Source organism: Blennius ocellaris, assembly GCF_963422515.1.
Source record: "Blennius ocellaris genome assembly, chromosome: 10".
Lineage (NCBI taxonomy): Eukaryota > Metazoa > Chordata > Actinopteri > Blenniiformes > Blenniidae > Blennius > Blennius ocellaris.
In genome coordinates this window covers 5,640,355-5,664,055 of record NC_137659.1, presented here as the reverse complement: position 1 = coordinate 5,664,055, position 23,701 = coordinate 5,640,355, and the positions used below count along the sequence as shown (strand labels likewise).

Sequence of the window (23,701 nt, the reverse complement as noted above, 5' to 3'; positions counted from 1 at the left end):
CAAGTCAAAGAGCTGAATAATGAAAGCTGAGTGCGCCGCTTTATTTACTCAAGTGCCGTGTTTTTAATTGTCTGCTAGAGGAAATCCCTACTCTGGGACGAAGTGCTGACAAAAGAAAAGACCAACAATAAATACAAAGTTTATATATTTTTAAATTAGAGGAAGTAAATCATGAAACTCTGTACAGAAAGAAAAACAGACAAACAGCCCAAGCAGTGTGAGTTTGAGAGCTTTGAGGAGGGAAAGCAGTCCATCTGTTGTGACCGTTCACTCTCTCCCTCCGATCCGTGAATCTCTCCCCACTCTCCTCTCCGCCTCTTGAATTTCCGTCTGCTTGACTCCTCCAAACAGGTTCCGGCCGATGTGATGGGTCAGATCCCAGCCCGCGGGGCTCTTGATTGGCCAGCCGCTGGCGTACAGTCCCGACCCCCCGCTGGGCTCCCTGAGGCTGACCACGGGCCGCGCCGGGGCGGGAATGAACGGGAAGGGGCTGTGGAGAGCCCGAGGCACAGGGAGCAGCTTGGGGAGGCAGCACGGGAGGAGGAAGGGGTGATGCGTAGGGTGGGAGGCTGTCAGAGAGCAGAGGGGGAGTCGCATCAATCGCAAATTACAAGAAAGCCCGTTGAAAACATGTGAGGAGCTCCGATGCATATCAATGTATCGATACACCGACACGTGCAGCAGCAAGATGAAAACTGATTCCAGCCAACGTTGCATCATGTTGCACAGAAACGATTAAACTTTTATAGTATCAGAAAATCCAGAATGTCAAAATTCACTTTTTTTCCAATTTGGAAAGAGTAAATCTGAACCCTTTTAATGGGTAATTTTCTGTTTTTTGTATTTCTTTCTAAATTAAAAGGGCAAATTAAAAGGAGAAATGTTTTCATATTTGTTGTAATTATCATAATATGATTAACAGCACAGTGTTTGTCAGAGCATCTCTTCAAACCAGTCTGTGCAGCAGATTAATGGACTAATCTGGGAAAAAGAAAACACCCAATAAATGTTACGTGTCATGTTTTTGTGTTTGTTTTTGTAAAGAACACATTATATTATAATAGAATAGTTACACACAATAGTTCAATATTATTCAATAACAATAATAATAGATGGTTTCTAAGACGACTCAGATTTGTTTTTACAACTATAAATAATAAAATGTGTAATTCTGCTGAGATTGTAACAGTGAATCTTTATTTCTTGTAACTTCAAACGACATAAACATCCCTCAACACCACATGAAGGAAATACATTCTGTATTTTAATGAACGCCCGATAAAAAGTTAAACCACAAGTCAATTATTCACGTTCCTCTGAAGCTTTAATCCAATCCCCACCTCCGCTCTTGTGCCAGGTGATGAGCCCTGAACGATCCTGTAGCATCACAACTTTTAAAGCCCCTATAGACGATTTTTTAATAAACATTTACTCTCTTTTTCCTTCAAATGTTCCAACACATTCGAACTGCTTGAAGAAATAAGGTCTTCAAGGTCAAGATCAGTCACTGTCAACTTGTTTTCACCTTGAAATACATTAAAGTGCAGAATCAAAATGTGTTTTCTCTGTATCATCTTCTTGAAGAAGCCTGAGGTGTTTATAAATGTGTGGCGTACCTGCTGTGAGCCGTGCGACGTGAGTGAAATGGGGGAAAAGTGATAAGGGGAGGAAAATATTTTGTCATTACTGGAAAGACATCACACAGAAAGTTAACGATGACGGAAACTTTTAAATGTGCGTCTGAGGCTGATTACACAGCGCGGCGGTGCAGCGTCCCATTTCTCTGCAACATTAAGCCCTGGCATTGACAAAAAAAAACAAAACTGAAGACGCATCACGGCCGCGGCGAGTCGCTTGATCATCAGGATGTAAAGCTCACTGTCCTGCCTTCGTAAATTCACTCCGAGGAAACGATTTGGAATTTCTCTACAGCTGGAAGAGTTTCCCTAAAAAAAGACAAGGGCGAATCACTTTTTTAATGTTATATGTGGAAATAAGATTTTATTTTGTTGGTAAGGTGGATAAGACACTATGTAAAATTGGTACATGATCAATTTCTGCCACAGCTTGCACCTTTTTTTCACTCAGATAAGTCTATTTTGTTGGAGGTATACATTATTGGATTATGTAAATAACTAACAATGTGCAAAGGTCTCCTCCTCTGAGTCTCGTTCTGCAAGTTTCTTGTTGTTAAAACTTAGTTTTTCCTTTCCACTGTCTCCTATTTGTGGAATTGAATGTTGTTTTTTTTCCTCTGTAAAAGTGCCTTGAAATGATTTAGTGCAATAAAAAAAATAAATAAAAAAAAATCCAATTGAATGGATTCTTTCTCTACTACTTCTGTCTGGTTGACCTTCATCTCCAACATCCTTTGTCTAACATAGCCACTGTTTCTCCTTCTGCTCATGTCCAAACCGTCTCACCCTGACATCTTCGGCTTCTCAGATGAAAATAAAAACCGGTTAAATCCTTGTACTGCCCCCGGCATCTCTGTCAGCCTCAGATTGGAGCGTGGCTCGTTGACATGATTGTGTTTAGCCGGACGAGAGATCCAGGGAGGGATCTTACCTCTGTCTATCACCGGGCCGGCCCCTCCGCGCAGGGGGGGCCCACTCTCAGCGGGGAGGAGGGGGAAAGGAGGACGGGCGCTCTGAACCATCTGGATGGAGGAAACGGACGTACAGTCAGGATGGATGGATGAGATGAAAACATGAATCTTTCAGGACAGCAGTGCAGAAGTCATCATGAACACCTGCTGGAAATCATTGACACAGCTGAGAAGATGCAAAACGTTCCACAGCGCTCAAATAATGCAGGTGTTCTTGATGCTTTCCACGTGTATTGCAAAAACCTAATTAGTATATATGATGCTAAGAGTTTAATTCCAAGCAGGGGGGGATTTCCTTTTTTTTTTTTCAAAAGTAGCTGTATATTTCTAACGGACAAAGCAGCCATTGCTAATCCCTAATGTTTCTGAGTTTATCATATAATTAAACAAAGTCGGGCTCCTTGTGAAGGATGGGAGGTACCCTCAGCCCTCACTTCTCCCGCAAATGTGATTTCACTCAAACACCCAGCAAATGGCTGATTTTACATTAAATGATAAAGTGTTAGTGGTGACTCTTTTTTATTTTATTAATATTAAACAGAGTCAGCCAAATTCATATTAAATGATAAAGCCGTGGTAATTGTTTCTGTGAGAACTTCTCAATAAGGGTTAATACATTTAAGGTAATTGTTTTTTCCCCCCAGTTTGTGGAATGAAACTCTTGTTAAAGAACCACACTTCCGTTTTGGGAAACTGGATAGTTTATATGATGACTCAATGATGTTTGAAGTACTTTGAAGGTACAGTATGTGAGATATTGAAATATTTTGGATATGATAATGCACCCTGTTCAGTCAGTCGAATAAGAAAATGAACACCCAGATGAACCTTTTATAGTGCACCTGGTCATATTTGGAGACATTTCCCACTGTTTCTTTCAAACATTGTATTGTTCTACTGTATAAATGTAGATTTACAAAAATAGATTGGATTAAAAAAAAAAAAAAAGTTTGACAGAAGTCCAGTGATGCACTTAACTCATTTAGATGTATTTATTTATTTTAGATAGTCAATACCTGAGGAAGATCATTTTAACAATTGCCAAAATACTTTCGTTAGTTATAACGATATATAATATAAGTGTGTGTGTACTTTTTGAAAAACTTTTTCACATGTATTTGTATTTTGTGTGTGTCTGGAATGAATTACACTTAAAAAAAAACATCTGAACTGAGGGATCTGTTCTTTTAGGCAGGTTCACGTATTTCTTTTTCGAGTCTGTTTTCCCTGCGTGTCGGCTGGATTTGGCCAGAGGGGCTCCGCTATCTCACCGCAATGACGCACTACTGCCACCTAATTCAACAAAAGTGGAATAATTTAAACGGTACGTGCTGCATCTTTAATGTGAGCACTGATCCAGTTTCCCTTCACGGTGGCGTCCTTTAAGCCGAGTGGTTGGTGATGACCTGATGGCCGGGCGGCGGAGGGTATCCCGGATAGTTGACCAGGATGAGTTTGCTGAAGTTGAACTTGTAGGTGAACCTTTTCCCTTTGGTCTTGTGCAGGATGCGCTTGTTGTAGTAGTATCTGCAAGTGAAACGGTTGTCTGTGTCATGTTCACGGCGGCCCACGGTAACGCGCTCCACTTCCTGCCGGCCGCTTCAGACATATCGGGCCTCCCAGATGGCATGTGCGCTCGCATCCATGGGCATTTTCACGTTTTGAAAATTTCATTTGACAACACATGTTGTCGAGAGGTACGGTATATTTACAGCGTCCGCCCGAGGCGGGCGGCCGCACAGTAGGGGGAAGATTACTCACGGTCACAGTTAAAGTGCTGATGTATGGCAGTGTGCGTGCGCGGCCGTCGCTTCCGGCGCTAACTTCTCCGCTCCTGCATTTTGCATTACCTGAGCGCCCGGCTGAGCTTGTCGTAGTTCATGTGCGGTTTTCCTTTCCTCTCCCCCCACAGCCGGGCCAGCCTCTCGGGGTCCCTGATGACAAACTCGCCCCACTCGCCGCCCCAGCCGATGGCGCCGCCTTCACCTCGGCCCAGCAGCTCCAGCAGGAAGTGCCACAGCTGGACCTGTCTGGATCCGGGCGACCAGGCCGGCTTGTAGGCCCAGTCCGGGAACAGCACCGCTGCGAGGGGACAGAGCAAGGTCAACTCGACAGCACCAGGACAGCCGCTAGTTTATTAGAGCACTTTTGAAGCTACATATTAGATGTCAGTGGGTCGGATGTTTGTTGGTATTTCTTTCCAGTTTTCCTGTTTGGTCCAGTTTCCTCCCACAATCTAACATATACTTACAGACTCGAGTGATCATAGGCGTGTGTGTGTGTGTGTGTGTGTGTGTGTGTGTGTGTGTGTGTGTGTGTGTGTGTGTGTGTGTGTGTGTGTGTGTGTGTGTGTGTGTGTGTGTGTGTGTGTGTGTGTGTGTGTGTGTGTGTGTGTGTGTGTGTGTGTGTGTGTGTATGACAAACCTAAAACACAGCAGTGAATATTGTTTAGAGATACATTTAGGTCTGTCTTGAGGAAACTAGATGGTGTCGCTCCAAATCGTAAATCCTCTGTGAAGTCCAAGAAGATCTCAGCAGACTGAAAGTCAGTTGAATTAAATGCTACATTTTTTTGTCAAACGTAAAAGAATGCTGAGCAATTTGATTTGTTATTATATATTCCTATAAGCAGCACTAAAATCACTGTAGGATCCCATTTCTAATCCAACTAACTCATGATCACTCAAATTTACTTTCACTTGAAGTAATTAACTCACAATAGCTCAAGCTCAAGCAACTCCAGCTCTAACCTTAACTCTAAATTCCACTCCAACTGTTGCTCATACTAACATTAATGACTCTAACACACATTTTCTCCACCTGACATTAGAGGAGTATCAGTTTGGTTGTTATACTTTCAGAGAGTAATTTGGGAAGAATGTTGCTGACAGTATGACGCAAAGTTGAAACTGGATTATGTCCACTCACTGACCATCAAATTAAACAAACATATTCATACTAGTCATGAGACTTTTGTTAAGTTTGAACAGTCACCCTCGTCTTTGTTTCTTTGCTTTGTGATATCTCCGATCAGTTTTTTATTCACTTACAGCACTTTTGTAAATATTTGTGAAACCTAAAAAAAAATGGAGGTATTACAGGCCATGAAACTCTTTTGCAACCAAAAGTATTTTAACAGGCATCATGACCTATTATGTATTAAATTGGTGTAATCCAAGCTCACAATTCTAAGGTAACACATTTTGGGTTTTTTTTGTTCCAGTGACCTTGTATTAATGCGCAGATAAACTGTGATTACTTTGCTCAACAATACCAGAAGTGAACAGACCTCTTCAAGCGTCTGTAAAGTTTGCTCTGAGGAGGATATCAGCTGTCTCTGGAAACAATACTGACTGAGTTACTGCACCTTATAAAAAAGAAAACCTTCCGACAGAACCGTGTTTGCTCCGCTTCTAATTATATCAGATCAAACAGGCTGATGTGGAGGGATTCCTCCCTCTTTATTCGACACTGATTGTTTGTATGGGCACAAACTAATCTCTCCGCCCTCACGAGAAAACAATTTCAAGCTTATTCAACCTCAGCTCATTATGCCAAATTCACTCCATGATTATTTGTCACAATGGCTTCTCGCGGCACAATAGCTATCTGTAAATTGTTCTATTAAAAAATGGGGCTTTAGAAGTCTTACGGTGCCATGGTACCTCAGATAATGCCGCTTTAGTGCCGCTCGTGAAACAAAAATGCTAATCGACATTGCTATTTGATTACATTTTGTTAATCTTTAGAAATAGTGTCTGCATTTAGCTTTTATCATCACCATGAATCTCAGTCGGAGCTGTAAACAAACTAATCATAAAAACTGAGTGCCACAGTGAAGAAAACATTTTTGCTAATGTTGAGGAGAAATGAAGCAAGAGGGTGTGGCAGTGAATGGGAATGTTTTTTTTTTTTTTTTCCAGACATAATCTAAATCAGGGGTGTTCAAACATAAACACAGGAAGGACTACCAACTGACATTTCCGCCATGAGGTCAGTGTTCATCACTAAATCTACTGTGTTTTGTCCTAAAGTTACTAAATCCGCTCATTATTTGTGTGGGATGTGCTTTATTGCTTCACTGTTTTGTCTATTTATACACTGCAAGTCTGTAGAGGATGAATACATAATAACTCTTACATAAATAGCCGATGAATGCTGTCCTACACAATTTGCAACCCACACTCGCAAGAATAACTGAGATGAACTCTCACACACACACACACACACACACACACACACACACACACACACACACACACACACACACACACACACACACACACACACACACACACACACACACACACACACACACACACACACACACACACACCCTTACTTCTGCTCCAGTAAGGTGATGGAAGGTGTCCGACTGGGGGGCTGCAGCTGCACTGCATCTGCAACAAAACACAAACACATTCAGCCTACGCATCCCCGCCATCGTCTTCGTCGTCGTCGTCATCATCACACAGAGGCAGGATGAGGAGAGAAGAGGGGGAAAGCAGCTTAAAATAAGTATTAATTATCTGTCATGTGGTGTTGAATTAGCCATCGCAACAAGGTGCAGACGTAACTGATTGCAACAACTTCTGCTTTCAGTGAAAAATTAAATCCTCTTCGCACGTTTTAATTTAATGAGGGGATCTGAACCAGAACTCATCTTTTTCTGTATCTATTATATTAATATCAATATAATTACAAATGAATTAAAGCTTTTTTTTGGGGGGGGGGGGGGGGGGGGGACCCCATATTGCTTACTAATCATAATCATGCTTGAAATGACTTGAACTCAGTCACTGTTTTGTGATTAGAGCAGATCAGACTTGAACCATTTCCTTGCAGGGACTGCTTGGCAGTGTCAATATTCCCCTATAATTTCATCCTGTAAACACACATTGTCCACCCACAAACACAATGACCTTCCCAGGCGAATCACAGCAGCAGAAAACACCCACCATCCTCCCTGGAAGGCTCCAAACTCATCTCTTCAAGAAGTGCTTCACATAACCCTGCTCCCCTCCTGAATGATGTCTCCTCTCCTATAAGTCCTCCGCAAGATATAATATCCTCTTATCTTGGAGCGGGGGGTAAAAAAGAAAGGAAAAGAAGAAACTACATCCGCCTTCAGCACTTTTTTTATTCTCTTTTCCCTTCTCACCTGATCACTGCAGGGTCACAGGGACGTTATCAGGAGGCTATTAAAGGCTCAGACAAAGACACTTTGCTCCAAAATGGAGATTAAAAAAAAACCCTACAAATGAAAATAATTAGTGTTCTGCAGACAAATACGAGTTAATACAATTTATTTTCCTCTGCAATTTTATGCAAAGTCTGACTCCGGCGTTTTTGCCTCCTTTTATATTGGTGGTTAACCACAAATTAAAGCTTGTTTTCCTGGATAAGTGCCCGAACGTGCAGATCGAGCCCAAGAACACATTAAAATGATCATGTCATTCAGATGCACAATGTCAACAAAGAGAGGCTTTTTTTTCTTCTGTTCAAACAGTGAGTCCCAGGTATAATCGATCTATTAATTCACAAATAATCATGTTATTTCCAGTGTAATAAGAATAATTGAGTGGGTGGTGTTACCTTGATGGGAAGCAGGAGTGGAAAACTTTGTCCGCCGGCCCACTTCAGATCTGAGAGGACTGAGGGACGGATGGATGGATGGATGGATCTTAAAACCCCCTATCTCATCTCACCCCTCTAACCGCACTCCCACCTCCTCCTCCTCCTCTGTCTCTCCCACCACAAGTCTCCCTCCCTCCCTCCTTCCCTCCCTCACACACCCCAGAATTAGGAGGACCAAGTCAAACTCAGGAGACCAAAACACATTCACACAAGAAATACAACATTGGCTGATTTGCCGAGAATGTCAGAGATTTGAATTTTAATTGACAATGTGCTTGCTTAAGTGCAACTAAAAGTAATTTTCTAACTAGAAATCTGTCAGTACCATGTTGAAAAAAGCAGATTAGAGTCTCTAAATTACTTGTTTTGACATGGCAGCAGTCGAAAAAGAAAAAATTATTCGATTTACTTGTTTTCATGACGAGGAAGTGAAGCAAATCTTCACATCTGGAACAGGGTGGTTATTGGAAATGAAAATGCTAAACCTCTGGTTTTACGGAAGCGCAATCAAGTTTTTCTTCACTTCGGTGACTTTGTAGGCCTTTATAATCGAAGTTAATGTGAAAAATTGAAGAGGACAATATAGTTTCACACCATCCACCAACTCCAACAATTTAATGTCAACCTGGTTGACATCTGCATTACTAAAAATAGCATCAGATTGCAGTTGATAAGCTATTTTGTTAATATTTCCCATGAAAAAGCACATAAGAGATCATTGGTGAAGCAAGAGGCCAAAACTCAACCGTGTTTGTGCGATTATGAAAAGTTTGAAGCGAAACGTGTAACCGGTTATAATGATTTTCATGAATTCTCAGGGAAAACCTATTCAAGCTACCACAGCCTCAGTGTGGGAATCAACTATTTAATCGTGTATTATCTATTCATCCATTTTCTATTCTGCTTCATCCAACTCAGGGTCGAAGGGTGCTGGAGACGATAGCAGTTGACTGAAGGTCATCAGTACAGAGGATGAAAAAAGAGAGACACACACTCACACACACAGTCACAGTCACCAATTAGCAAGAAATATACGACTATAGGGAGGGGAAACATTGTTATTCATTCACTATTCTCCACATTTCAGATAAACACTGACATAAATAAATATTATGAAAACATTTGATCAATTTTATGTAATCAACAAAACAAAAGGCAACTAAGAATGTAATCTATAATGCAATAAATCAATAAACTTGCATAAAAGTGTTCAACAGGCAAACAGAGAGCTTAACCTATTAATCAGGTATTTCTTCTGATTCTTCTGAATTATTTATTGTAAATTGATGAAAATCATGGGAAACGTGATGAAATATTTAATCATTTCACTTTAGTAACCAATAACATGATCTAGAACCTCATGAAATATTAAATATATGTATGATTTTGTTTATTTATGCATTTCTAGTGAAACAAATGGGATATGTTCCAGATTGGACTGGCGTTTTTAACAACCACTCAGACTTAAGTCCGCAGCTTTATCCAACTAACTTTCACCAAAGAAACTTCAATAGTGAATTATGTGTTGTTTCTGTAAGTTCAATGTGTTGGTTTTTTTTGACAAATATAATTTAATATAAATGTCACATGAGTGCTTCTTCTTAAAATGATCCTTAAAACACAGTCTCAGATTGAGAGTACATTGACAAGTAAAGGTTTAATTCTCTGATATTTGTCCAGGTCGAGCAATAATTGACAGAAACAACTCAAGGATATTCATCTGCAACTTCTATATGTGGCACTCAGAGGTGAGCTGCTGTTTCTCAGGGTGATAAAAGGTCAATGGTGAAATAAGCTTAAATGACAATCATTACCAGGGAGAGTGTAAAGGGTCAGAGCTTAAAAAGGAGAAGGAGCAAAGAGGAAATAAGCTGAAGGTGCCCCCCCCCCCACCCCCGCGCCACCCCACCCCGCCGCCTTCCTCCCACGTCAGGACCGAAGCGCATTAGAGGAAGAGATATGATTGAGCACATGTGAAGGTGACTGCAGGTTTTCTCCCGGCTGAATCAAATAGGTGATGAACTCAATGCGAGAGCCACACTTTACTCCACGACACACTTGCTCTTCACCTGACAGGAGTGACTTTAGCCAAGGTCAACAGACTGTTCAGTGCTCCGCTGGAGGAGGCGGCCACATGATTTCTTTCCTCCAGCTGATGCACTTCAAGCCATTGTCTCACTTCAATCCAAACAACAGACTCAATTTCCCCCCCCCCAAAAAAAAACAATAAAATGATTGTAATTATTTGTTCTTCTCCTTTTGTAGCGGTCATCCTCTAAATACTCATCTGGCACTTCATCAGGCAATTCAGCTCAATACAAAAGAATAATTAATCAAACCACTGCAGGCTCATTAGCAGGATTGTAGTTTATAGTTACTTGGAAATAGACTGCTTCCCATTAACAACTTGTTCTTATATTTGTCGGTACGTCTGATGTGCTGTCACACCAGATTCAAACCATAATACTTGCACACAGATCAACACTTTACTACACAATGCCTATATCACTATTGTTGTGGGTAAAAATGCTATAAAAACCGGGGATTATTGCAGAGCCATGACACACACAGGTGGAGTGGTTAGTGCTCTTGAATCACAGCCATGATAAACCCAGTCTGAGTCCAGTTTCTCTGTGGAGTGGAGGATGTTCTTCCCACAATTCAGTGCAATGTTGGAGCGCTTTAAAATTGGGAATTATGAGAGAGCGGTGGGCCGCACAGTGGCGCAGCGGTTAGCACGGGATTCAAATACTGGCTGGTTTTGCATGTTCTCTTCATGCGTGTGTGGGTTTCCTCCGGGTACTGAGGTTTCCTCCCATAGTACAAAAACATGCATGATATAAAATAAGACAAACCGAGACAAGACAAGACAACAGTGCAACGAAATTTCAGTAAAACATAAAAAATACAACATGTGCACAGAATAAATATTGTATATTGTGTATTATTCATTGCAGATGGCTCACAGTTAAAAAAAAAAAAAAAAAAAAGGAGATAGTCATTGTTTTTTATGGATTGTGGGTTAGGGTTGCTTGTCTATTTATTTATTTACTTGTTAATTCCACAGAGGTATCATTCTCCTATATTGAAATATAATGATTCGCCCAAAAATACTTTACATTAACAATGTTTGGAAGGTACATTTGTCAAATTACTGCAAACACAATAAAAACAATTTGTAGTTTTACAGGAAATTATGCAGTAGATGGGCCAACGAGATGTGACTTCTCCAGCCTGTTGCCCAGCAACAACTCAGTGATCTATAGATAAAACCAAGCACGGTAATAGGATAATTATGTTAATGTATATGTACGTGTGACGTTTGTCTAGGAAGAAAAGCACAGCATATCGGAAAATTAAAAAACTATATTTGTATGTACACAAATAAAACTTTTACAGAGTGGAGAGGTGGGTTACGAGTTAATCTCGCAGCTCTTAACCTAAACAAAGTGTTGTGTTTGGAGGTGGATTAGCTGTGATTTAGTTCTCCCCGCAGGAGCAAGAAGACATTAGAAGAAGTTCCCTGCAGCAATTCACTTCAGCTTATCATAGACGCGTATCCCCATACATTCCCCCGTAGAAACACACACACACAGACACACATACATACACACCCACACACACGCACGCACGCACACACATACATACACACTTATCGTCCCTCAGAAGTGATAGTTGACACCGGAGGCTTTTAATTCCAGTGTAAATACAAATACTCTCCCAGACAGCTATCAATTATGCATGCCACTAATTGAGTTGAATGTTGTGCTTTTAGCAGCCCAGGGACTATGGGTCACATGCAAAGAGCCTGAAACCAAACACATACATACACACACACACAGAGACACACAGACACACATATATATATTTTTGTGAGGACCTTCCCTGATGTCATGTTTTTGTTATCCTGAGACTTATTCTATGCCTTAAAGGAACATAACCTCAGCGATTCATGCGACTCATGATAAACTTTGTTTTAATGCTGCCTGGGTCACGATTGATTGATTTCTATATTATGTTCTAATATTGAGTAACCTACTTATAATACATATATATTTTTTAAAAAGGAAAAAAAAAGCAATAAGGAGATTTTCAGCCCTATTTACACTCCAGGTTTGTATAAACTGACAGGAATGTATAATGGCTTTCTTCACTGGGTATTTTCCTCCAATTCATCCATGTGAGAAGATGAAGCGAGTGTCAAATTACGAGTTCTCTGTGGCGCATGGACACGTGCTCTGCTGCTGAAAAAGAGGCTTCCTAATTAGAAGATAATAAACCGAAATCCTGCTGACACAAACGTACGCAGCTCATAAATATGGGATTTTATTACTTTATTGAAAATGAAAACTTTTGTTGCGATAAAGCACCTAAGTTGACGAAGATATTGTGATTTGTCACCCTAACCCGGGAGACATTAAAGTTACAAGCATCCTGTCGGAGTTAGGTTTGGGTACTTTAATTATATACATTCCTCTTGCAATAGGAGCCAATAAAACACAACTCATATGTGATATACATGGAGCTAACGTTGCTTTCTTCACAGTTCATTAACACTCCCAGCAACACCTCCAAAACCTCACTAATTAACACAGACTCCAAGGTAAGAAAATCACAATTTGGTTACGGGCCGTAAATGTTTCTTAGCAACCAGCCGTCTGGTGTTCCGAGTTCCCAAATGTTGGCAAAGGTGTTGCCGGGCAACCAGGAGTTGTGAGCACATATATGAGCTTTGGGGTAATAATTCAAGCACAACAAATTGGTATTTTGCTATTTCTGTGAAATGGTAATCTGTTTTGTTTTGTCTTGTTTTTAAAGACGAGAGAAAAAACTGCATCCTCAAAAGGTTCAAACAGAACTTAATGATGAGTACATAATCCATGATCTTTTACGTTTCTGCCGGCAGGGAAAGAAAAACAAAACAACAGCATCATGAGCATCATCATTTCCTCAGTGGTTCATGTTGATCAGTTGTATGTTGATCTATGCGACCAACATACCATCAAAACCAGCAAAGAAGTTTCATTATATAGGTTTGAGATATGAACATAAACTGTGTTTTATGGTGTATTTACAAAGTTCCAATTACAATTTAGGATGGTAAACAATTTATTACATGTTATTACACCTGATTTTAGGTGTGTTAACCATTCTGGCTCCTTTCCTCCCTATATTTCTAAGCTTTTTTTTTTTTTTTAAAGCTTTAGTTTCAGTTTTCAATGTATTTTTCCCTATTTCTTGTGGTGCTTTACAAAAAAGAAAGAAAAAAAACAACAAGAGTCATTTTTGAAAAGGACTTTGTGTGTGAATAAAATGAAAACAATACTAAATATTTATTTAGGTATCCTTTTGTGAACACTTCATGGAGCTACTACAGAAGGGCCAAAGAGCCACATGTGGCTCCAGAGCGGCAGGTTGCAGATAAACCAAATAAACCAGCATCAGACCAGGTCTGTGTGTTTTTAGCTGTTGAAAACAAAGCAATTTACTGTAAGAGGAATAAAGCTCTACCGTATCAGCCCTTAATCTATTTCTTTAAAAAAATAATTTTTATTAAGGTTCACAAAAATAATTGTTTCCAAATTCCCAAAAAACACTTTGGTCATCAGACCAAAAGTTGCCACATGTCACCATTGGAGATTTGGTGCCTTTAAACAACTGAGTCAATATGAAGAGCTAATGACCAATTAAAGCGATATTTAAATTTGTGATGGAAGCCGTGGTCTCACTACTTCTGCTCATTCAGCTTCATAATTAGTCCCCAAGTTGTGAACCAAGTTCCTCTCCAAGCACCACATTCCGGCCAGGCTGGATAAAATGAGAGAATTTTTTTTTGCAGTTCAATGGCAAAGCTTCCTCTGCCGATAAAGACGGCGTAAAACTGCCGACAGCTCCTGAATACAGAAACTGAGATTTTATTTTCTTTTTTTGTTGTTGTTCTTTTTCCCCAACTATTTTCAAAGTGTTTAAGCCCTGGACAACCAATTGAAGCACCCCCCACATTTTTTTTTTTTTTTAAATATATATCCTCACTTTTCAAACACTTTCTCAGCCACCAGAGAACTCAGATGGGCCCCAGCAAAGATGGAAGAACAAAGAGGGAAAACACTGTTGCTGCTGCCGCTTGTGGATTTAAATGGATATATATTTGTGCACACACACACACACACACACACACACACACACACAAAAGAAGAGGCCTCACAGCAAGTATAGGAGCTGACAGTTTGGAAATTGAGCCTTCGGACTGATGGAGCCGCCCAGGCAGCATCCCGAAACCAGATGACAGAAAAAGAGATTTAAACAAACGGTCTGAATATTGAGGCAAGCGGTGTTGTCGGGGGAATATTACAGTAAAGATGTAATATAAACACAGAACTCTGAGAGGGGGGGGGGGGGAAATAAAACCCATCTCCTTTGCTTTACTTACTTTCCAGTGCGACTGTGCGAGGATATTAGCCCAGTTTATCACCAAAAGAAGCTGTGTTGGAAAGGCGGATAAAAATAAAAAGAACAAATATAATGAAGGACTTGTGCCTGAGTGTAATAGGACTTCACATTCCCCGAGGGGCAATTTAGGTGGCATCGCACAAAAAGGGGCCCTGAGACGGGACTTTGCTATCCACCAAGATTGTCATCCTCTTTATTTTTTCCCTTTCTACTTCACCGAGTGTCATTATCTGCTCTGCGCCGAAGTGTGTGGAGAGAGGATGAGGAGGATGAGGAGGATGAGGAGGATGAGGAGGATAAGGTGGATGAGGGATGGAGAGGAGTGGTAGAGATGGCTGTGTGGTGGGGTTGGGTTTTTTTTTTTTTGGGGGGGGGGTTAAGTCTGGATTTGATCCCCTGCTAAAAGGACTGTTTGTTTTACAGCTGACGACCCGGGAGTTTAATCTGCTGCTTAGCTGCCTGCTCAATCTCTCCTCTCCTTCATCTCCCCGCATCCCCTCATCCTCCCTGCCTCTCTCCTCTCCGTCTTCCTCACTCATTCAATCGTATCATCCTCTCACAGCGAGTTAACCCCCCCCCCCCCTCTCTCTCTCTCCATCATCCTCTCCTCTCCATCCCGCCATCACCAGCATGTCATCTCCTTCATCCCTCGCCTCTTTCTCTCCGCTCTGCCGGGAGCAGTTGTTCATGACTTACGTTTAACTGGATTCATCAGGTTGCGCGTTTCGTGTAAAATGAAGCGGCGTTGCATCATACAGTCACACAGGGTGCGTGCATGTGTGTGTGTGTGAGTGGGAAGACGGGGACGGAACGCGGCGATGGTTCAGGGGCCCTGGAATGTGTGTGTGAAGTTTCCATTGTGTGCTTACGTTGGCCCCTCCAAATGTGTGTGTATGTGTGTGTGTGTGATCTGACGGGAGGACAATGGCGAGAGTGTATGTTAAACAGGATGATGGTATTGCAGCAGATGAGGGTCATGCTCCGAGTCTTAAGGGTCAAATCCTGTTAGAAGTAAGAGGGATCAAGGCTTTAGCAAGTCGCTGCTTCTTTTTCTGTTTTCTTACTGCTGCAATATTCACTGACAGTGTGCAAGAGGGGCTCCCCGGGTGTATGCCAAACATGCAGAGTGTGTGTGTGCGTGGAATAACTCCAAACCACTTAGTCTGATTTGGTTGAGTTGAGTTACACATAATAAATCTAAGTGAAGTAAGCAGGGCAAGAAAATGACAGATCGTGCAGGTAAGATGAACGAATCAGCAGATAAAGAGCTTGTAACAGGGTTTCCTCTCTTGTTTCCCCTTCAGGATAAAAATCATATTATTCCGGTCCGCCTGAGACTATTTTATTTATTTTCTCTCTCAGCATGGAGCAGCTTTTGTTTCAGCTCCTGGGTGGATTATATGTCTTCAGTTGTATACTATTAAGTGGAAGCAGGGTGGAAAGACCCCGTCTGCTTGTGCACGAAATGTTTTGGGGTTTTTTTTTGCCGCAAGGAGGAATTAAAGAGATCTTCACTGCATTGTGATTCGATCTAATTCGCCATAAATGGGACAAAAATGCCAATTGAATAGAGTCGTCAAACAAAATGGAATGAGCACTCGGTAGAAAGCAGACCTTCGCCAACACGCCAGGTAGCTACATCACTATGAGAAACACTGAGCGTCTCCATGGCAACAGATGCTGATCTCTTTTGATCTCCTCCATGAGGTGCCTCTCTCATCTACTTTGTTTTTCGCGAATTTATTCACAAATGGATAGCCGTTAACGCTCCAAAATCTAATCAGTTGCTCCTTGGATGGTGACAAATCATCCCTTGAAAATTTCTTGCAACTTCGGTGGGTAGTTTTTGCAAAAAAATTGGTAAAATACAAACAAAACCAATAAATACTGGTAGCTACCCTACATGCAGACAAAAACATTACCTTCTCAGCCAACTTTGTTGGTGAAGGTAATAACAACTCCGACTGGTGGCCCTACATGAAAATGTAAATCTAAAACCTTTCTTAAACAAAAAAAAAAAAATGCGTTTTCACTTTTAACGCTGTCATGTAATTGGGGCCTTTCTGTAGTTTCTGGTGCGGCTGCAACATTAATTATAACCGTACGTTTTATGCTGTCTGCATTCCATCTTTTTTTTTTTTTCATTGCAATATGGAGTTGCTGTGCATGTAAACGCATTTTAAAAACAAACATTCAAAAACAAATATTAACCATCTGTTTCGTTCTGAAACAACTAAAGTGTCATTTCACACATTTTTAAGTCATTTGGATGATTTGAACATATAAAAGAGATACGGGTTACCAGCAAGGTGCAAGCAACACATTCACCTTTTATCACATCTTAAAGTTTCTGAAACTTGCATGAAGGGTTTTCAGCGTCGGTGCCACTGATTAGAAGCCGTTAGCGAGTGACAGGTGGGCCCTGTCCTATTAAAAACCACTGACATTTCAGCTCTGCTCCTCTCCTTGATAATGAGGTGTGCGGTGTCGTCACGGCACGATCTGAAGAGCTCTCTGAGGCTTTCGCAAGAAAGGTTGTAGACGTCTTGGAGTCAGGCGAGAGATTAAAAAAAAAAAAAAGATCCCCGATTGATTTGAAATCAATTATGGAAGTAATTACCAGCAAGTTGCACAGGTTTAAGCAGATTAACTGTGAATTCAGCCTCAGATCATTGCGTTTGATGAAAAAAAAAAAGTGTCACCTGCAGATTTTACACGTGTAATAAGTTCAAGAAAAAACGTGGTTTGCCATTGAGTGTACACCGAAAAAGCACGTTTTTGAATTATTACGGCCGAGACAGACAGATGAAACACAAGATCATTTAGCTCCAGTAATACCTGAATGCGTGAAGATAGTTGGCTGGAGAAGAAGCTCATACTGAACAACATGCAGTCGATTATTCGCTGAGAAATATTGCAACGCATCATCAAAACAGAACAGGGAGGACGAGGGGACGTCTATCTGAAAGTTACACCAAAAGTGGACATCTGAAAGGGGTCGTAATCCCAAGGACACAAACAAATCCATCAAAGACCACTTTAAAAGATAAGAAAGGGGGGGGATTATGAGATGTTTACTTAAGAAAAAAACATCCCAGATTTCAATCACACTTCAAAGTAGGATTTATATGCAAGTCGAGGCGTCTTTTAACTTAAGGAATTTTGCATGAAGAAAAGGGATAGAAGAAAAATACAAACTGAACAACACCAGACATTCATTGATATGTTGATGGATAAATTGATTAAAAAAAACAACTTTTTTTTAGACATTTAACCATTTCATTCATTGATCGCTCATCTAATGGCAATAGTGTCTGATCAAAGTGTACAGTAATGCTTATACACCACCCTTGGTTGCAACGCGCTTGTATTGCTTCAGGAGAAATGTAAAACACGTCATTTCACTCAGCTCGATTACGTTCAAACCTTTCCTCAATGTAAATAATCCAAGCAGGGTTAATTTGGGGTCTAATTGCTGCGATTTTCTGTCTGATAAAGACGTGAGTGGAGTTTCGCTGCACAAATCCTGTTTGATCTTTCTTGATATGTTTTTTTGCGAGCCAGGGGCCATTCTGCTGTGTAAAGTGCAATTTAAGTTTTTACACTTTAAGTACATTAGCGATGAGGATTCCTTGCTCTTTACTGACATTTTTATTGGAGTGCTTCCTTCGCAATGGCGCATTTCCACAGTGTGATTCTGCTGCTACCTTAAGTGAAATGTCAGGGTTGCTCTTACAGCTTATAGGATAAGCTTTGTCAAATATCCTTCATGTAATATTCATATATAAATATATATATATGTATGCAAATGTACAGTATTTTTTGACATGTGAGCAATATGGAGGCTAAAATAAGGATGATGCAAAAAAAAAAAAAAACCACACAAAAAACCAGTCGCATTCAAATACAGATATTCCTGCATTTTAAGAGGATTGCTTAATGCGAGCAAGGGAAGGTTTGAATAAGCATTTCTTTTTTGTGGGGAGAAAAAAAATAACAGATTTGCCAAGTAGCTGCGAAGTGGTGTGCAGAAAGGACCGTCTGCAGTAATAAAAAATTCATATTACTCTACAGGACAGTCTTTGGCTGCCGTACAATGCAAACTGAAAGCAGTGGTGACCTTCATAATCCAAGACTGGAACAACGATTTACACCACGCGAGATTTCCCCTCCTCCTTTCTGCCTTATTCCATTTTATGAGTCCCACATCAGTGAGATTGTAGCTGAAAGTATCTCACGGGGGAAAACTATCAAGATGGCAACGAGAGAACAAAAGTGCCGAGCGGGGATGGCGGCGGCGGCGGCGGTCCCTGAGGACGGAGAGAAGTATAATTTCATGAATGAAAAATTAAGTCAATAAAATTACAATGAAAATGGCCCTGGGGCGCTCCGAGTGGGAGCGTGCATTCATGTGAGAAAGCGGCCAAGTTGTTGTGTTACATGATGAAAGCAGGCTAATGCCCTCTCACTTTAAAACAAAAGGTTATGGGGACCAATTGTCCCCCCCCTCCCTCCCCCGCACACTCCTCCTCTGGTCTCCTCAGCCTCCCTGCTTCGTGCTCATCTCCGGGGAGCTGTGGTTTCTGAAAGGTTTCTCAGTGTCCTTAATCCCTCCATCTCTTTGTGTCCAGGCAAAAAATATATCCGCGTGAAACTCAAGAGGCCGACAGGGGCCAAGTCGTGTGAGAAAAAGATGAGCCTCTTTCCACTGTTTAGAAAGGAATTAAAAGAGAAAGCAATCTCTAGAAAAAAAAGATAAAACAAACTTGTCCTTTTTCTCTCCCTTTCTCTCCCTCTCTCTCTCTCTCTCTCTCTCTCTCTCTCTCTCTCTCGAGAACAACGCAAAGCTTTAAATGGGGGCTTCTAAAATTGGAGTCCTTCAGCTTCAGTGAAAAGGTTTGATTTGAAAAATTTAATTAGTGGGAATTATCTCAATAATTAAGAGAAAGGATGACAGTTTTAATCACAGGCTTCGGTTTCAAGCATTATCTGTGATCCTATTCTCAGAGGCAGCCGTTTGCTCGACGCGTACCTGAAGTCTGTGTGAGAGTGGGCGGCTTACGTTCGGAAATACCTCAGAGCTGGTGGAATTAGTGACCCAAGGATGATCTAAAGAAGTCAATGAGTTTGTTTTGTTGTTTTACAAATGGTTCTGTGCAATGCTTATCTTCCCTTTTTTAATTCATGAGGCGTACATTAGTGGGATGTGCAGCAGAGCTTAACGATGGTTTACAGCCAAAGGTCACTGAGAGGATGCAAGAAATTCCAGCTGTGAGATTCAAGAATCCAATCTCAGCGTCATTCCAAGAGTAAATTGTTGCCAATTTGAGAATTTCCTCACAATTTGTGTGCACGTTTTTGCAGACCACTTTATTCTCCCAGTTTCAGTGAGAGAATCTGGCACGGTCTGTGCTTCTGACCCATAAGAACCCATTGTGACATGAGCGTAACACACTTTAAATACCCGAGAATGTTCCTTGTACAGCTTTAGGATTTCCCTTAACTCATTAATTTAAAACTGAACTCATTGGTTGACTGATTGTGTGACAAAGCAAATCTGAAATATAAGTTCTTGTTAAACTAAATAATCAAGGTCCTAATTTTGACATGTGAAAATGGAACTAAAAAGTTAAATCCATGTTCGTGAGCAGAAATAACTGTTGTTGACTAATTTTCAAACCTCCAACCAGAACAGGAGAAAATCTCCAGCTCCAAGTCAGGCTCCGCATGTTTCTTGGTATTAAAAAACCTTTTTCTTTTACACCATCTCATCTGCTTGCTCATGTAGAATTGTTGGGTTTTTCTCTGTTGAAGCGATGAAATGAAAGTATTTGCTGGATAGGCAGAGCACAAATCTTAAGAAAAAGGTAGCGAAGGTATCACCACTGCTTGCAGAACCTCACCTCGCTGTGGCGGTTCAAAACAAGTGCAAACATCAGCGGGGAAAAAAAAAAGTTTGGACTGGAAGCCACAACGTCAGCTCCCTCTGCTCATCCCACAAATGCATGTCTGCTATAAATCCAGCACCTTTTAAAAGAGAAAGCAAACATTCCGGTAGTAACAATATTTTAGCACATTTAATGTGGCTGTGAGGCGATCTGCGGGGAGTTGTCCTATTCTCAATATTAGTAGGACCTACTCCTTTTATTTTTATTCCCTAGATTATTTTCTCCAACCTGCCTGCTCAATAGCTGCGAGCGAGCCGATACGTTTTACAGTAACAGGGTTGGTGACAGCCCTCCCCTGCCCAGAACCGCACATTTCTCTTTTCCTTTAGAGGAGTCAGACACAACGACTGCAGATAAGATGCAACATGTACAAAGAGAAATAGCCACAACAAACAGGCATATCTATATATAACAATATCGAGGCCAATAGAAACCTAATAGAATAAGTACACCGCTTGAATTGTTATCGCAGAGTTGGTGTGGCATCGTAAGTCTTCACTTGTAAAGTGTATTAGTTCTCCGGGCTGCCGTTGATAAAAATACCTCCATAACGCAGCTGATCTCCTGGCGTTCTCTTACTTCAGATCATCAGTTTTCTCCGCAGCATGCATTGAAAAAGCGAGAAAATAAACAGTGTCCTTTGCAGGTTTGTGTGAAACTCATCACATAGCGTTGATCTTTTAGTGCGGACATACATAATGAATGCAACACAAGAAACACGTCGTCCGGTTTGTACATCATCATGTCTTTATTTGAGTGTAAACAATCTCTGAAAAGAGCATCAGCCAGGTTCTCGATTATTGGCGGTAACATGATTAACGTCTTTTGCGGTCATAGATAAAACATGGCCACTCCACTGCAGAACGGCTCGTCTTAAACAATCGAGTCATGTCGTCTTGAGTTGTGCCATCCCCTCTTTTTTTTTTGTTTTGTTTTGTTTTCCACCACGTGTTTCCCAGCACACATACACCGAAAAAAAAAAAAAACCAACAAAATTATCATAACGTTAAACTGGCAGATCATTGTCTTAAAAGGAAAAAAAAGAACAATACAACAACCAAAAAAAAAATGCCCTTGGAGGAGTCTTGAAGAAAATGAATTCATCTCACTTCGTAACAGACTTTACCCACACAATATAAAATGACAAGACCACAAAAGACTGAATTGTTTAGGTGATCCTATTTTGCAGTGTGTGTAATAAATAGCATGACACATCTTTATGAACCGTCTCCGACCTCAGTTCAGTCTAGCACTGAAACTTCCTCTCATCCTACTTGGTGTATGCAGTGGTTCTCACTACTGTATAAGGTGCTGGGTGTGTGTGATAGACATGTCTTTGTTTGGGAATGTGATTGAGTTGTGATCTTCTGTGCAGGTATGTCAACGCGTATGCGTGTGTGTGTCTGTGTGTGTGTGTGTGTGTGTGTGTGTGTGTATTTAAGGTTTGGACACGACATAGCGTCCAGAGGCTTATTAGGTTAGTAGTTGATCAGATAATTAAATATGTAACAGACGAAGAACTGCAAAAATAACCTTCTTTAAAAACAAGAAATAAAAACTACTGCAGCGATCACAGCGGTAGTGTTGAGCTCCGGAGTGCAACACCATTTGTTTTGTTACTTCCATTGTACACAAAAAAAAAAAAAAAATATTTACAAGAAAAAAAATAAAACTAATCATAACCACTTTTTTTTTTTTTTTTTTTTAATGACCACATTCAGAACAAAATACGGGATTTACACCGAGGGAGAATGTGTATGTAGTGTGTGTGTTTGTGTTAATGTTACTGACCGACACAAGCTTTCCTCTTCTAGAAATGTTCCTTTGGGCCTAAAGGTGAAAACTCCACGTGGAACCAATCGGTGGAAAAGCCCAGCACCCGCCTCCATTTTCAACAAAAGGAAAAAAAATAAATAAATCAGAGATTTTTTCCACCAATATGAAACAAAAACTAACCAAAATAAAGAGAGCTGCTTCTATTGTCAATTACAGGTGAATGATTTTGCTCCTTCCAACTCGAAAGTACTGAAATTGTATACATGTGTGCACACGTTTAAATGTGCATATTATAAATAATCATCATGGAGTAGTGGTTTTTTTGAGGCTCAGTGGCGACTCCAGGATAAATGCGAGTGTATAACTGTGATTGACGGAAGGCTGCCTTCACCAATGGTCCGCTGGGATCAGAGCTAACAACTGGGGAGGCGACGCATGGATAATATATTCTGATTTATACGTCATGTAACAAGGGAATCTACATCTTCAAGAGGTTTCAAAAATGGCCTCCACGAACAGCACTAAAACATTTCACCGGTACTGTATATATTCAGAAATCTCTGTGAGTATCAGTTGTTTTTAAAAATCTGAGTCATTCATGGTTTGAGAGCTTCACCACAGAGGATGCTTTCTTGAAAATGAGCATAAATGAGAGGAAAGGTTCTGCTCCGGTGGCACGCTGAGCTGAGATAAATGAGAGGAGCTGACATCTTAATGTGTAGAAATTATGAAGAGGAGAAAATATTAAAAAAAAAAAAAATACTAAACCAGTTGGCTACAGTTTAGGTTTGACAAAAGGAGCCAGAGTTGTGGCTTTACTCGTATCAGACCACAAGGAGATCTCATGCAAAGTGGCGAGGCTGTCACTTCTGCCTTCACTGAAACAAGAAAAACAATGTGGGGGGAAAAGTAAAATGTGTTTGAAGAGAGAGGCTGAGACGCCTTTGACAAAACCAGTTTCAAAAACTCTTTATATTAAAAAAAAAAAAAAGAGACCCTGCTTTTGTTGGGCGAATATGTATTCATGTAGCTGTGTGTGTATATATATATGTGTGTGTCTGTCTGTGTGTGTGTTGAATCCTTCTATCACACCTCCCTTTAAGGCTTTCAAGCTGCTTTGGATCAAAGTCAGTCCCGGGGGATTATTCAGCATAAACACCGAGTTCAGAAACATCGTAGCCTACCTTCACATATTGCTGAATTCAATTCCTCAACACCTACTTGAGCTTGTGATTCACAAAAGGTGGCCGATGTCCCTCCAGCCACTCGGCTTCTACCGGCA

At 40.7% G+C, this 23,701-nt stretch overlaps 1 protein-coding gene across 1 annotated transcript; it reads right to left on the bottom strand.

The window, feature by feature from the left end:
- Positions 1-134: 134 nt before the first annotated feature.
- Positions 135-23,549, bottom strand: LOC308135306 (ETS domain-containing transcription factor ERF-like). Its single transcript, XM_080503212.1, has 6 exons — positions 22,435-23,549; positions 6,951-7,008; positions 4,459-4,690; positions 4,015-4,135; positions 2,569-2,659; positions 135-569 (listed from the first exon to the last, which is right to left on the bottom strand). The coding sequence occupies exons 2-6, from the start codon at positions 7,006-7,008 to the stop codon at positions 268-270; spliced, it is 804 nt and encodes a 267-aa protein (XP_080359338.1). The 5' UTR covers positions 22,435-23,549; the 3' UTR covers positions 135-267.
- Between the last annotated feature and the right edge of the window lie 152 nt (positions 23,550-23,701).

Bases quoted from the DNA above. Each gene is read 5' to 3' on its own strand.
- LOC308135306 (XM_080503212.1), bottom strand. From the start codon at position 7,008: ATGCAGTGCAGCTGCAGCCCCCCAGTCGGACACCTTCCATCACCTTAC. The intron at 4,691-6,950 runs GTAAGGGTGTGT...GTCCCCTCGCAG, and splicing joins ATCACCTTACTGGAGCAGAA to CGGTGCTGTTCCCGGACTGG. The intron at 570-2,568 runs GTAAGATCCCTC...GCTCTCTGACAG, and splicing joins CGGCCCGGTGATAGACAGAG to CCTCCCACCCTACGCATCAC.